At 46.7% G+C, this 13718-nt stretch overlaps 1 protein-coding gene across 1 annotated transcript; it reads left to right on the top strand.

Moving 5' to 3' along the window:
* Window positions 1-3255: 3255 nt before the first annotated feature.
* LOC117842853 (transcription factor TGA2) lies at window positions 3256-11938 on the top strand. Its single transcript, XM_034723377.2, has 11 exons — window positions 3256-4005; window positions 5292-5407; window positions 6613-6665; window positions 6815-7033; window positions 7160-7204; window positions 7347-7406; window positions 7515-7592; window positions 7690-7780; window positions 7881-8152; window positions 10164-10403; window positions 11270-11938. The coding sequence occupies exons 1-11, from the start codon at window positions 3860-3862 to the stop codon at window positions 11441-11443; spliced, it is 1494 nt and encodes a 497-aa protein (XP_034579268.1). The 5' UTR covers window positions 3256-3859; the 3' UTR covers window positions 11444-11938.
* Window positions 11939-13718: the final 1780 nt, after the last annotated feature.

Genomic DNA, 13718 nt, shown 5'->3' with positions numbered 1-13718 from the left:
GCAGATAGCACTTAACAACTTTGATTGTGACAGTAGAATAAAATAGGGGCACTTAAGTTGGGAGCAGTTGTTTGAAGTTGGAATGATTGTGATAAATATTTTGTAAAGAAATGCTGGGTCACATAGCAGCCTGCAACTGTGCTTTCTTGTCAAGTAAATAAAATAAATATGTTGCTTGATTTATATTTATTACTGAAACTTTACCATCATCAGCAGCTAAGGTTGAACTCTTATAGTCTCTAAAGAGAATCAGGCATTTTGGGTTTTGAAATGCTTGATTTTCCTGCTTACCTCTGTCCAGTGACTAAGTTGGCATAGCTTTGTTATTGTTCAATATCAATAATAAAGGTAGAGATCGACTGCTCTTTTGAAACCCCAAATGGTGGAGTGTTGAGATAGAGGCATTGTCTTTCTAGACTGTTCTGCTTGCTTTCATGAAACTAATTCTTTGGCCATGCTGGAGCAGTCATTGCCAGAAGATATTTTCTGTACTTGTGAAGCCAATGATATATGTTTTCCACAACTTATAAATTTCTAAGTCTCAGCACATGTATCTCACCGTGGAGCCTTGGGTTTGTTCTCTGATTTTATTTTTACTCTTACTGCTGCCTTCACTTGTTATTTGGGATCAGTCTGATTTGGGTGTTTTTGTCTCTGTTCTTTTTGCTATGTTCTTTTGCGTGAAAGATACAAGATTCATATCTCTTGGCATGGGGGTTGTTGGACTGCGGGCTGCCTCCTTGTGCACAAATTGGCAGGAGCCAAACACTTGTGGGGTCCTCTAATCATAATCCCTTCGCAGCAATTCTGTCACATGCATGGCAGGCCTGCAGCATCTCGAGCGATCAGAGATTCAGCATTCAGAAAGACTGGACCAGAAAAAGGAGCCCTCTGGCGAGCAGAATATCGAGCCGTGAAACGGGATGTCAGGTAACCGTTTGACTTTTACCGGGAAATGCAGTACTGTGCTGGCTTGCGTCGACAGCCGTGGCTTCACGCATGGCCTTTTTTACCTTGCAGAAAACAGGTTGACCCATGGACGGTGGATGCAGGGAAAACCAGAGGAGCAGAGCCTTTTCATCTCCACTTTCTCCAGTGACGAAAGGGCATCTCCCTCCCACACCCTAGCAAGGCGAGTTTCTTGGCAATTGCAGAAATGCTAGTATGTGGGTATCTCTTAGAAGAGTAATGTTAGTAGATATGAGCATTCTTCAACAAACTCTTTATTCCAATCCTTGTTTGTTTGAAAGGTCTTTCTTCATTCTTCCAATCCTTATAAAAATCGGTTTGGACATTGAACATTCAGGCTAAGGCGTCAACGCTTCTTCTGATCTCTTGTACGTCAGCTAAAGAAATAACCGATGAACTAGTCTGCACAATCCCTGTAACTGCTCCATTTTTCACTGAATAATCTATTCTCGCTGCTTTCTCCGATCTGATTGAATAAACTTTGTAGCGGACATGACCTTTTTTATAAAAGAAAATCCAGATATGAACAGACTATCGTTAGACAAGCTACTGCTGCAAACTTTACAAAACGATTATCTCACTGGACAGAACTTCATCATGCACCATGCACACACGATGTTTTTGTTGCGAGCTGACGAAATTCCCCTGCTTCCTCGGCGCCGGGCAGCCGCTTGAGGCTTGACGTACGGCTGCTCTAACCCGGGGTCACATGTTGCGAGTTGCGGAGCCTGTTCGTGACCGCACCCCCCGGACTGACGACGGCGCTCTGCTGCGAGTCTCCAGCTGACATGGGCACCAACTATTCTTCTGTACACCGACTGAGAAAGGTTCAAGTCTCTACACACGCACCAGGGCGAAGAATAGTTATTCGTCGCAGGGGGGAGAGTTGGCATCTCGAGATCGCCAATGTCAAGATGTCACGCGCCCATTCAATTCCCTTCAGAATTCCGATCCCCGCTCCTCTCGCCCATCAGTTCTGAATTCCCATTTGGCTCCATCCATGCCAGGGGAGGGGAATACTTTTCTTTAACCATAGCTCTTTCCATTCGCTTCTACTCGTGTAATAAGACAGTAGAAGCGCTCTGTTTTTTTTTTCCTGGAGGAAGTGTCGAACATGGGAATCATTTCCAAATCCTCGAGGGATTCGAAGTGATTCTTGCGAAATCCCTACACTTGTACTTCAAAAATCACACCTTCTGCTTGCATTAGCACGGTATATATCAGTATATATCTATGTGGAAAATGCGAAACAACATTTACACGTGACTACATGACTTATCTCAAACGTTGATTCATCTCCGTTCAACCATTGATCCATTACCTATACTCTTATCTATTCATAATTCATCTCACCATTGATTCAAAAATGAATGATTTGGATAGCTCGTGTGGTCACATGTATAAGTGAAAAATCCATGTTCATATTTATATTCGTAGAGGTAGGTATGTGTGCGCGCATGCGAAATGTGTCGGTCTGTAATGTGTTTTGAAAATATCACAGCTTTCCGGAGGATTTGGAGCACGACGGGAGAGCGGTGGTGGGTGACCGGGGGAGAACGGAGGAGATGCGGCCACGTAAATTGTGGGGGAGGGTTCACCTCAACGGACTGATGATTTTGGGAGGTGGGACGGGTATGCGTGCCTCGAAAGCCGCAACCGCGCTGCACGCAACAGGAGCATTCACATACAAACTCCTCACCGATCTCTCTCTCTCTCTTTCTCTGGGGGCCTGCGTGCCTGAGATGTGTGCATGCGGCTCGCTCTCGGTTCTGGACCAGACCCATGGCCAGGCAGGCGGTTCTTGTCGTGGCCCGTCGGCATGCAGCTCGATCCGGTCAAGCTTGCCGAGACCAGTTTAATCACACTGCCTTGTCCTGCTCTTTTACTTCTCACCGTGTCTTCTTGCTAGGTGCCTTCTCTGACTAGCTTTCCAGGCACCTTTTTGCAACTGCCGGCTTGAAAAAACTGTCCTGCTGCGTGGAAACACAGGTTGACTTTCACCAGGAGTGAAAAAAAAAAGGACCGGACTGCAACTGTCTTCTTCTAAACAAATCGATCTGATATCTTCAAGGACAATAGATAATACGTTAACCCTTCTCTCTACAGTAGTAGATGCTCTCTAGAATTTCTAAATTCCAACAAGTCGGACCTTCTTTTTTTTTTAAAAAAAAAAAAGAAATGCACTGGATATGCTTCTGGAGAGGGTGTAAAATGCAAATGAGGGAAATAACTGGGTTTCGGTGCAAAAGGGAGAGAGGAAATTAAAGGCGGCAACGTCTTCTTCACCTGCTCTCCCCCTCTCCCTCTCTCTAAAGCGAAGAACGGCGAGGAAGACGGGAGAAAAGCCGGGGCTGTTTGCATCGCCCTCATTAGATGCAGCGAGCATGGCGCCAAACCGAAAGTCTGTTTCGCCATTAATGGCTCATCACCTTCCTTCCTGGAATCCATAGGCACATCTGCAGCCCAGGCGGCCAGAGATACATGCACATCGACCAGCAAAAGCTAGAGAGCTTTAGAGAGAGAGGGAGAGAGGGGGGTGGGGGAGGAAGAGCACTAGAACACAACAACTAGTTAGTGGTTTGTTAGTATTAGATAGCTAGGCTCCAAAGGGCCATCACAAATGACTAGCGTCCTAGAAAGATTGGGTCATGAGGTGGTTCGCTAGTGTGGAGGGATAGAGGTGTTGCCTTGGCCGCTAGCCCTTCTCCCCCGGCCCGGCCCCTAGAGTCAAACCGTATTCCTAGGTCTCTCTGCGGCCGGCCCGGGGATATATACGCACGTACGCCGCCTGCGCCCAGGCCGTGTCGGCGTGCGCCTGCGGCCGCAGCAGCAGCCTTGCTTGCAGTGATCGATCGGTCGACCGGTCTCCGTCCTCCGATCCATATCATCCATGGCGAGCGGCGGCGGCAGCATGAGGGAGCAGCAGCAGGAGATGAACATCTCCTTCGGGATGATGAGCCACCACGGCCACCACCACCACCAGCCGCCGTCCTCGTCGTCGTCGTCCTCCATGCATGCGGCCGCCGCGAGCTTCATGTAAAGTTCCCTTTCTTCCTCCGGCTCGTTGATTTCTTCGATTCAGCTCTCTGCTGGTTTGTGTTGTGCTGCTTCTGAATTCTGATGGCTGCTTGTTCCTGATTTCTCGATCGATCGATCGATGATCGGTTTCTCGAGGTTTGATTTGATCCGGTTGCTTGTGGCTTGTTTGATCTTCTTTCTTTGCTGATTGATTGATTGTTTCGGTCTTGCCCTGGTTCTGAGCTTGCTTTCCTGTCTTTTCTTCTCATGATTTTTTCTGGGCAAATCCAGTAACCCGTTCTACCTAGCTAGCTGGCTAGGAAGGGTAGGGTACCGGCCGTCTTGCAGTCTCTTGCACCACTGAATTTTGCATGTTGGTGATTTTCCTTTGCTATAAGGTATAAGCTGATGCAAATTTTATTCTTGTGCTTCTGCTTCATGCCTTCGCACTGAATTTTGCACCTACTACTTATCACCTTTGCACCAATCTTGTTTTTCCCCACCTTTCTGAAACCTTGCAGTTCTTTTGATTCTGCAACAAAACCATATAGCAGTGCTGTCCTGCTATTCCTTAAAAAAATTGTTTTGAGTGTGATTGTTGGGCTATTTTGTGATTTTGATATGCCAGACCGGATTTGATTCCCCGATTTCTTCCTCCTTCCTTCTCCCAATAGGACAAAAGTGTGGTAGATGGTTACTAAACCAACTATCGATTTAAAATCCGGTGCGCTCATTTGTTATTGGAGCCAGATAGTTGAATTGCTGTGTGAATTGATTAACAAATCACTGACCAGTCTTTCTTTTGGATCTTGGATCCAAGGGTTCTAATTATTGCACGTTTTCAGAACAAGGACAAGAATATTGATTTACATTAGGACATGCATGGCAACTGTGATGTTTTGCTTGCTTTGTCTCTCTCCCTCTCTCTTTTATTTCCTCTTTCAATGAGTATAGCTTGCACACATGAAATTTCGAGGCTACACACAGGTAGCCATATTTTTCTGGGTTGCCAGATAAATGCTACAGGCTAGAGAAGATTCCATATTATTCTCCTGTTCCCATCCTGCAGAGGTTGGTTGGACCAGAGATAATGACTAGTACCATGCAGTCACACACACATACACACACAGACACATAGGCTAAGCTTTATAGCTGCATGATTTCATGATGATGTATGCCTGTGCCTTTCAGAGTTTCATCAGTCCTCAAATCCCTGTGCAAACGCATCATCTGCTGCATAAATGCTACGGCATCATCACTTACTCACATATTTACATGTATGCATCTTTGTGTTGCGCGAGCAGGAGCGGCAAGGAGGCGTCAGGGGCGTATGACCATCTGGGCGAGCTGGACCAGGCCTTGTTCATGTACCTGGATCACGGCAGCAGCCATGGCGACGCCACGCACCAAGAACAAAGGCGTAAGTATCGTTGTGTACGCATGCACATGCTGTACTCCTCCGACCGGAATTCTACTGCAGTTGCCATGTTTTTGCATGCCTGTTTTGCTTTGCAGGAAGTCAGATGCAAACTGATCATCAGTAGTAACGGTAGTAGACTAAGACTAGTGCAGTCCTATCAGTTACTAGTAGTTTTTTATAATTTTTTTGGCTGCATTTAGTAGTGGTAGTAATAGAAAGCATAGCTAGGCCCAGAAATGTATGTGATCGATGGAGATAGGCGATAGCTGCAGGGATTCCTCCGATACGATGCTGCTCGATGGGTGCAGTGCAGTCAGAGATGCAGCGCAGGAACGCGCATCCTTTTCCGGGGTCAGGCATGTGAGATCAAGAACGGCGATACGGCCTGCAGCAGATTCTCAGGTACCCCATTTTGACCAGGATCTGCTGCAAATCCGCAGCGCTTTGGAGGACCAGGCCAGGGGAATCGGCGAGAAACATACATGCATGGAGCCAAGAAGACTTCTCTCCCTCTCTAGCTTTTTGCCTTTTTGTTTCTTGCTTCCTCTCCTTTCTCTCTCTTAGCTTCCCGTCGTCTTCCTCGCTCTCTCTCTCTTCCCCTACCTCCGGCCGGTCGGACTGTGACATGTAACGGACTGCTCAATGATTTCGCCGGGATCGAGCTGCATGTGCCCGCGGCAGAACAGTACACGCAGAGGGGATGATCGATCTCTTCCAGTACGCCAGTGGCCGCCTAGTGGCTGCTGATCTCCCTCCCTCCCTCCCTCTCTCTCTCTCATGCATGCCCTTCTCTCTCTCCTCCCCCCTCTCTCTCTTGCAGTGCAAGCAGTGTCTGTACATGCATGCAGGTTTGAGTTTGACTCGATCCTATCCACTTCCCTTTCGGTTTCAGTACAAGCACGCCTTACCTGTGGCTGCTGCGCGAATCCCTGCTGTCCCGTATCTCCAGCTTTCTCGTGCCACTGCCCTGTTGTACTGCACACTGGCACTGCCCCGGCGCCCAGCGAGTACCGCCATGATTGAACACTGCAACTCCTGCTGCGTGCCATACAGCGCCACAGCCTCTCAAGCTCTTGTCTTCAGAGCTCAGTAGATATATATATATGTGTGATATCTGATGAGTACATGGTTGCCCCTCTTCTCCCACTCTCCAGCTAGCCACAGACTCTCATCAGGCCATTGCTTTGTCTTGTTCATGGATGCAGAGACACTCAACATCTTCCCTTCCCAGCCCATGCATGTGGAGCCATCGCCGAAGGTAAAGCAGCCACACATCTCAGATTTCTTGAAGCACTCATTGTCTTTTCAGATGCAGCTGCTGCTGCCATCCATGGATGATTGCAAGTTGCAGCTTATTATTTGGTTGTTTAGCTGACCAATGTTGTCTCGATCTGGTGCGATTGGTAGGGGGAGATTAGTTTAGTCCTGTCCCCGGCGCCGGTGGGATCCAAGCAGCCAAGGTCACCGCAGGACCATCACCATCACCAGCAGGCCGCCATGGAGGAGTTGGCGGGGAGCAGGAGGCTGCAGCAGGAGCACCACCACCTGCAGCACCAACCCTTCGCTGCCGCCGGTGCTGAGCCTGCAGCGCCCGGGATGATCAAGGATGTGAAGCCGCTGGCCAAGGTGAGTGGTTAACTGGTGCTCCACTTGAATATTAATTTGGTAGCTTTCTCCATGCTCATTTTCGTTGTGTAGCTGTTTTCCATGGGTTTTGTTTCATTTGTTTCTCGATTTTTTTGGTGATTGTAGAAGGATCACAGGAGGGGTGCATCGACTGCTGAACGCGACCCGAAAGTAATGGATTATGATAGCCTTAAGTTCTCAATTCTTGATGAATTAGTTACCTGTGGAAACTGTCAAAGGACACTAGTAGTGGTCAATTTTTTCACTAATTATGTTTCCTGTATATGCACCACGCTGCAATTAACACGTGCAGACACTGAGAAGGCTGGCCCAGAACAGGGAGGCAGCAAGGAAAAGCAGGCTAAGGAAGAAGGTGAGTGAATTGACAGCTGACTAACACCAAGATGGAACCAAAAAAGACAAGGAAAAAATACGCCAGTGTGAATGCAGAATCATTTAACCTCTCTCTTGGTTGCAACAGGCTTACATCCAGCAGCTGGAGTCCAGCAGGATCAGGCTAGCTCAGCTCGAACAAGAACTGCACACTGCAAGAGCTCAGGTAATTGGATTGCTGATTTCACGCAATGCATGCAGCCATGGACCCTTTTCTGAAGCCTGAAGTACTGATCTCTGCACAAACATGTACAAATCTGCAGGGAGTCTTCTTCCCCAACAGCGGCCTCCTCGCCGACCAAGGCGTCGCCGGCAAAGGCGTCCCCATCGGCGGCATCGACGGCCTCAGCTCAGGTACGCTACGCATACCATCGATCGCATTCCATTGGCAAGTTCGGAAATATTTTATCTTTTGCTGATTAAGCCGTCGTCGGTGATGGATCCCATCAATCAGAGGCGGCGATGTTCGACGTGGAGTACGGGCGGTGGCAGGAGGAGCACTACCGGCTGATGTACGAGCTGCGGGCGGCGCTGCAGCAGCACCTGCCGGAGGGGGAGCTGCAGATGTACGTGGAGAGCTGCCTGGCCCACCACGACGAGATGGTGGGTATCAAGGAGGGCGCCATCAAGGGCGACGTCTTCCACCTCATCTCCGGCGTCTGGCGGAGCCCCGCCGAGCGCTGCTTCCTCTGGCTCGGCGGCTTCCGCCCCTCCGAGGTCATCAAGGTGCGCCCACGGACACGTGTCCCTCCCTTACTAGCGCTGCACTCATCATGTCATCTCTCCAGGCCTTCGTGGCCTGGGAGTCCGCGCGAATTAGCCCTAACCCTAGAGAGTCAGTAGCTGCCGTCAGTAATTGACGGGCACCTCTCGATGGCACTTACAGCGACGTCAGTAGGACATCATCGTTGACGAAAATTGTGGCTTCTAGAACCTGAAACATACGCGTGTAAACCCCCTGGAATTTTTGGTATAGCAATTTCAGTCCGCGCAAAAATACAAGGACTACATGTACAACTTATTAGACTACTAAAAAATTGATTAGACCAAGTCACTTTGGAATAGTTAAAAGGATGAACACTCCAGATGGATTGGGTTTAATTGCTAGTTATTCGTGACACGAAATTAGTCATAACAAATACCTAAATTTTTTTTTATCAAACACTAGCTTTCTTTTTTCATATATGTGCTATGTGATGACTGGTCAAGGTAGATATGTTTACTAAAATGGCAATATATATATATAAATGCCGTTATATAATTAGAATATATTTTAAAAACAACTAAATACGCAAGGAGAGGCAAATGTAAACTGATCGTGGAAAAAAAATTGCACTGCATTTATGACGTACCATTATTTTATATGGCAAATTGGTATGGATGGATTCATGAATATCTTTGTATATCAATAATTATCCCTGTTATATATTTTGTAAGTTTATAATGCCTGCTAGTAGATGGATAAAAATAATATAATTATATATTGAAATTAGAGATGCATCACCATTTCTCTCAAATATTTTGTTGTCTGAAAATATTGAAAAAGAAAAAAAATAGAACTGTAAAAACTATTTTTATTATGCAGTTTCTATGATAATTTCTTATTTTAAGTACACCTTAGCAGTTACATATATTAAACGTTAGGTTCCTTTCCTACTGCCCCCATTAAAAAAATATACAGCCCTAAAAACTAAGTTCCTAACTTTTTTATCAGTAAGATATATATAACTTTAGATTAGCAATAACTTTTACAAGATTGAGACACTTACACATGCACAAAAAAAATCCCACACGTCTAGAACTTGATCTTAGCTAGTCATGTCAGGCATGCAGCAGCATTTAACAAGCCATGCACGAGGAGTTGGTATGCATACCTCCCCGTAGAAACCTGCAGCCAAAATCCTCCGCTACGGTGGTCGCCGGAAATGGGTAGGGGCAGCCTCGCCTTCGACGGCCGCTCTCCATGAAAGCTTCCCATGGAAATGGGAGGCCGGCCGGCCGGGCGATCTCTGCGGCATTGAAGGGCCGGGACCCTCGTCATCGATCTCTCTGTCGATCGATCGCCGTGCAGGCATGCTCCGCCATGTTCGCGGCGCACCCACGAGATGGGCGATGATCTAGCATTTCTAGCTAGGTTTGAATTCCGCGGGCACATTGAAGACGAAGATGAGAAACTGCCGCTCTGTCTTTCTCCTACTTGTGGAAATGGGGGCGGGGGCCATGGCTGCTGAAACCTGAACGTATGAGGCAGCAGCATATAGGCATTAATTTCAGTGGTTGACGGTTGTTATTAACAAGCTAAAAAAATTCATGAAGTTTGATACATTAACACACACCTTTGAGTTAAACAAAAGTGCACGGAATTTACAGTCCAAGGAGGCATAAGATAAGAGGGAGCAATGAAGTACAAAAAAATTGAAAATATATTTTTCTTTGAGTTTTCTATTATCCCTACTGGGAAAATACACCTATGTATTAGAACTTTGAATTTTTTTTCCATTACCTGTTGATATTGATAAAACCTTACTAGTTAACTTCATGGACTTACGTGTGATTATAGCTATGTTTATGGACCTAAGCATAAACTGGACATGAATGTGCTCCTTGCATTATATTCGATGATCTCGTCATCGTTCCCGTCACATCTGCACAAGCATGCGTGTTCCTGGTCACGTATATATGAACTGCTGCGTCTTCATGTTTCTTAATTATTCTTTACATGGATGGATACATGCAGATGCTGCTGAGCCACGTGGAGCCCCTGACGGAGCAGCAGATCGTGGGCGTGTACGGGCTGCAGCAGTCGGCGCTGGAGACGGAGGAGGCGCTGAGCCAGGGCCTGGACGCGCTCTACCAGTCGCTCTCCGACACCGTCGTCTCCGACGCGCTCAGCTGCCCCTCCAACGTCGCCAACTACATGGGCCAGATGGCCGCCGCCATGAACAAGCTCTCCACCCTCGAGGGCTTCGTCCGACAGGTAACCGATAAGCCTACTGCTCGATCACTTCATCCATCATCGACTAGCAGCTGCTTTATTAATTTGATTCAGTATCACTACTCCTCCTAATTCGCTAATTCTTGGCTGTCGCTGTAATGGGTTAGTTAGAGCTGCAACCAACACAACGAGATCGATCAAGCACTTACACATATTCTTACACTAATTAGTTGAAGCAAGGTACATTGGATCGCTTGGATGGTTCACCTAATTAATCTGAGATCGACAGTGCAGTTGATTATTCAGACTAAACAAATGGTTTGGATATGTTTAGCACGCACGCCAGGTGCAGGCCGGCAGAGCAGACGCATGGATTAGGTTCAGAGTTAACATTGCTAAAAAGCACCCAACTGTCGCCATCCCAGAAATGGGCAGCCAGTATTGTATACCATTTTTCCATGGCTAACAGATCGATCTAGACAGTTTTGTTTAGCATGATAGGAATAGGACAGTGCCAAATTAAACCCTTGCTTGCCCGTTCAGCTTTCCATGTTGGGCAGGTAACCTTGCTGCCGGCATTGTTTTAGGCCGCCTTCACCTGCCCATGGCTGCCACAAACAGAGTTCATCCATGGATATCATTGGATATATATACATGTTTATTTCCATGGACCAACCCTCGTACAAGTTGCGTGCGTGGACTTGTTGTTAATTAGGCAAAGTGCAAATAGTGCTGGCTGATTCTGGTGTGACGATGGCAAAACGTCAGACAGTGTACTGACGACAGTGATATAGTAGATGTGATCGATCGGTCCCTAATTTAATTTGTTCTAGCATGTGTTTGGTGTTTTTTGTTTGTTTTAGTTATGAGCTTCTGATGAACACATAATGGATGCATGATATATGCAGGCAGAGAACCTTCGGCAGCAGACGCTGCACCGGCTGCACCAGATCCTGACGACGCGGCAGATGGCGCGGTCGCTGCTGGCGGTGTCCGACTACTTCCACCGCCTCCGCACGCTGAGCTCGCTCTGGGTCACCCGCCCCAGGGCCACGCAGGAGCAGCAGCAGGGCCACAGCTAGCCAGTGGCGGCGGCGGCGGCGGCTTCGTCGGCGCGGCGGCTGATCTGATCTGGTCACCACCGCAACGGCCGGCGGCGCACGCATGCGTCCATGCATGCATACATGGGGCATGCATGGACGCATGCAAGCTGTGTTCGTTCATCGTCAGTATCAAGGAACTAAAAACAAGACCCAGACTTTGCAGGTAGCAGTATGTAGAGCTTGCTAGCTAGGGGGAGAGAGTGAGGTCGAGGAATCAAGAATCATCAACCAAAAGGATGGATGTTAATCATCATCTTAGCGACTGTTTGTTGGATGCTAGTAGAGCTAGCTGTAGCTAGGTGTGATCGATGGGTCGGCGAGTCGTCGGCTGCTCGTCCGTCGACGCGGCTGATTGTTGCATTGATCTTTTAATCAGTTATTATATGTTATGGTCACCGGATGCATATGCGTGCATCGTCGACTTTGGAGATTAGGCGCTTTAATTAACTGCAAGGCAATGTCCATATTGTCATCGATTGATGCATGTTGAAATTTACGAATTAACGAGCATTTAATTAGTGAGGCAACACTGCGCAGCATGTGTGTAGTTTATATAGCTCGAGACTAGATAAGGCGAGTTGAGATTTTTTTTTTATCACTCGCTAGTAAACCTAAATCCTAACTTAGTCCCCGTTGAAGAAAAAAGTGGAGAAATGTACTCCCTCCGTTCCAAATTATAGGTCGTTTTAGCTTTTTTAGGTAGCGTCTAGGTGTATAATAAAATCTATGAATCTAGAAAAATCAAAACGACGTACAATTTGGAACAGAGGTAGTAGCGGCCAAACCAAACCCTAATCTTGAGGGATCAATTACAGCATGCAAAAAAATGTTAACTAGATGGGTTGGATGTCTCAAAAAGATATATTTTTTATGATGGGATAAGAACATTATCCCACCCTCTTCATCCGAGATGTATGTGGCTAACATATTAAGGGACGGGGATTATCAGAGATAAACTTAATAGAGCCAATATTAGAACAATAGGGGGGAACCGGGCAAGTTAGATCATGCAAGTTTTTAGATGTCGCATGACCAGGACCAGGCAATACATGTTTGGACTATTTTCTATGCGAATTATGCATTTATAGTGCAATTTTTAAGCTATGTTTGGGGGGGGGGGGCTGCTAGCCCGTTTCTGTTTCCTTATAATAGATGATATGTACCTCCACGCTCTTTTTACAAGGATGCATCAAACCGTAATTATTACGGAAAGTAGCCACCACTGCAAATGTTAGGCACGTGTTGTAAGAATATGTAGCGAAGGCATCAGAAATTCTAAGTACAATAGAAAAAACTAAAAAAAGATGAAGAAGAGATTCAAAATCTCCAATACATCAACTCCAAATGAACCAACTTCACCACAACCTGCATGAATGCAGAATCGGAGCATAAGCCAAATCCAACATAGCGGAAAATAAGCAACCCCATATGCTGTGCTTGAAGCTATGAGCACCAAATAAAGACCGTTGCATCAACATCGTTAGGTCCACCCTTAAGGCGACCACAATTAAAGGTAAAAGCAGCCCCTAGCAAATAAACAATTACTACTAGTTCAAATACATTGTGAAACTAGTCCATATAACAGTCCATTGTTCTAGGTACCCATATGAACTAAAATAGCAATTTATTTATCTCATTTTCCCCTTTCTCTTCATCTCTATGCTTCCTCCCCTCTCTGCATGCTCCACCGCTAATGCCTACTTTTTGTAATGGTCATTGTGAAGTTTGCAATATCTATAGATCACTATCACATGATCTCCATCACTAAGGATCCAAATACGCCTACCGCATTGAGAACATGTAAGATACCACCGGAAAATTCCGAATTAGACAACCTTGGTACCTATACGAATAACGAGTTGCACGCCTCCACCGAAGAACTCCACGTAAATGAGTTGGAAAATAAAAAGAGAGAAGACTTAAACGGGCCTCGTTTTTTTAGAGGACTTAAACGGGCCTTGTTTTTTTAGAGGACTTAAACGGGCCTTGTTGTGTGACATGACACGTCACACGTGTATCCCCAAATGGGCCTCAAATCATTCACGCCTTGTCCCCTGGGCCTTTTTATCGCTTCCCAACACTTGCATCATCAGCCCAAGCATCAAGCCCATCGTTGGCTGCCAAGGTGTCCCCGGGCTCTCGGCCCATCTATTCATCACAAGTTGTCAAACGCGGTCTCCAGCGGGGGAAATGGAATCAAGGTTACGCCAAATGGGGAAGGTTGCGGCGTTTCGCCCGCATCATCGCGACCCAA

This window comes from Setaria viridis, chromosome 2, assembly GCF_005286985.2.
Source record: "Setaria viridis chromosome 2, Setaria_viridis_v4.0, whole genome shotgun sequence".
Taxonomy (NCBI): Eukaryota; Viridiplantae; Streptophyta; class Magnoliopsida; order Poales; family Poaceae; genus Setaria; species Setaria viridis.
This window is presented reverse-complemented; position numbering and strand designations above follow the sequence as displayed.

Excerpts from the sequence above, each read along its gene's own strand:
- LOC117842853 (XM_034723377.2), top strand. The coding sequence starts at position 3,860 with ATGGCGAGCGGCGGCGGCAGCATGAGGGAGCAGCAGCAGGAGATGAAC. Across the intron at positions 7,034-7,159 it reads ATGTGAAGCCGCTGGCCAAG|AAGGATCACAGGAGGGGTGC; the intron begins GTGAGTGGTTAA and ends TGGTGATTGTAG. Across the intron at positions 7,781-7,880 it reads CATCGACGGCCTCAGCTCAG|AGGCGGCGATGTTCGACGTG; the intron begins GTACGCTACGCA and ends CCCATCAATCAG.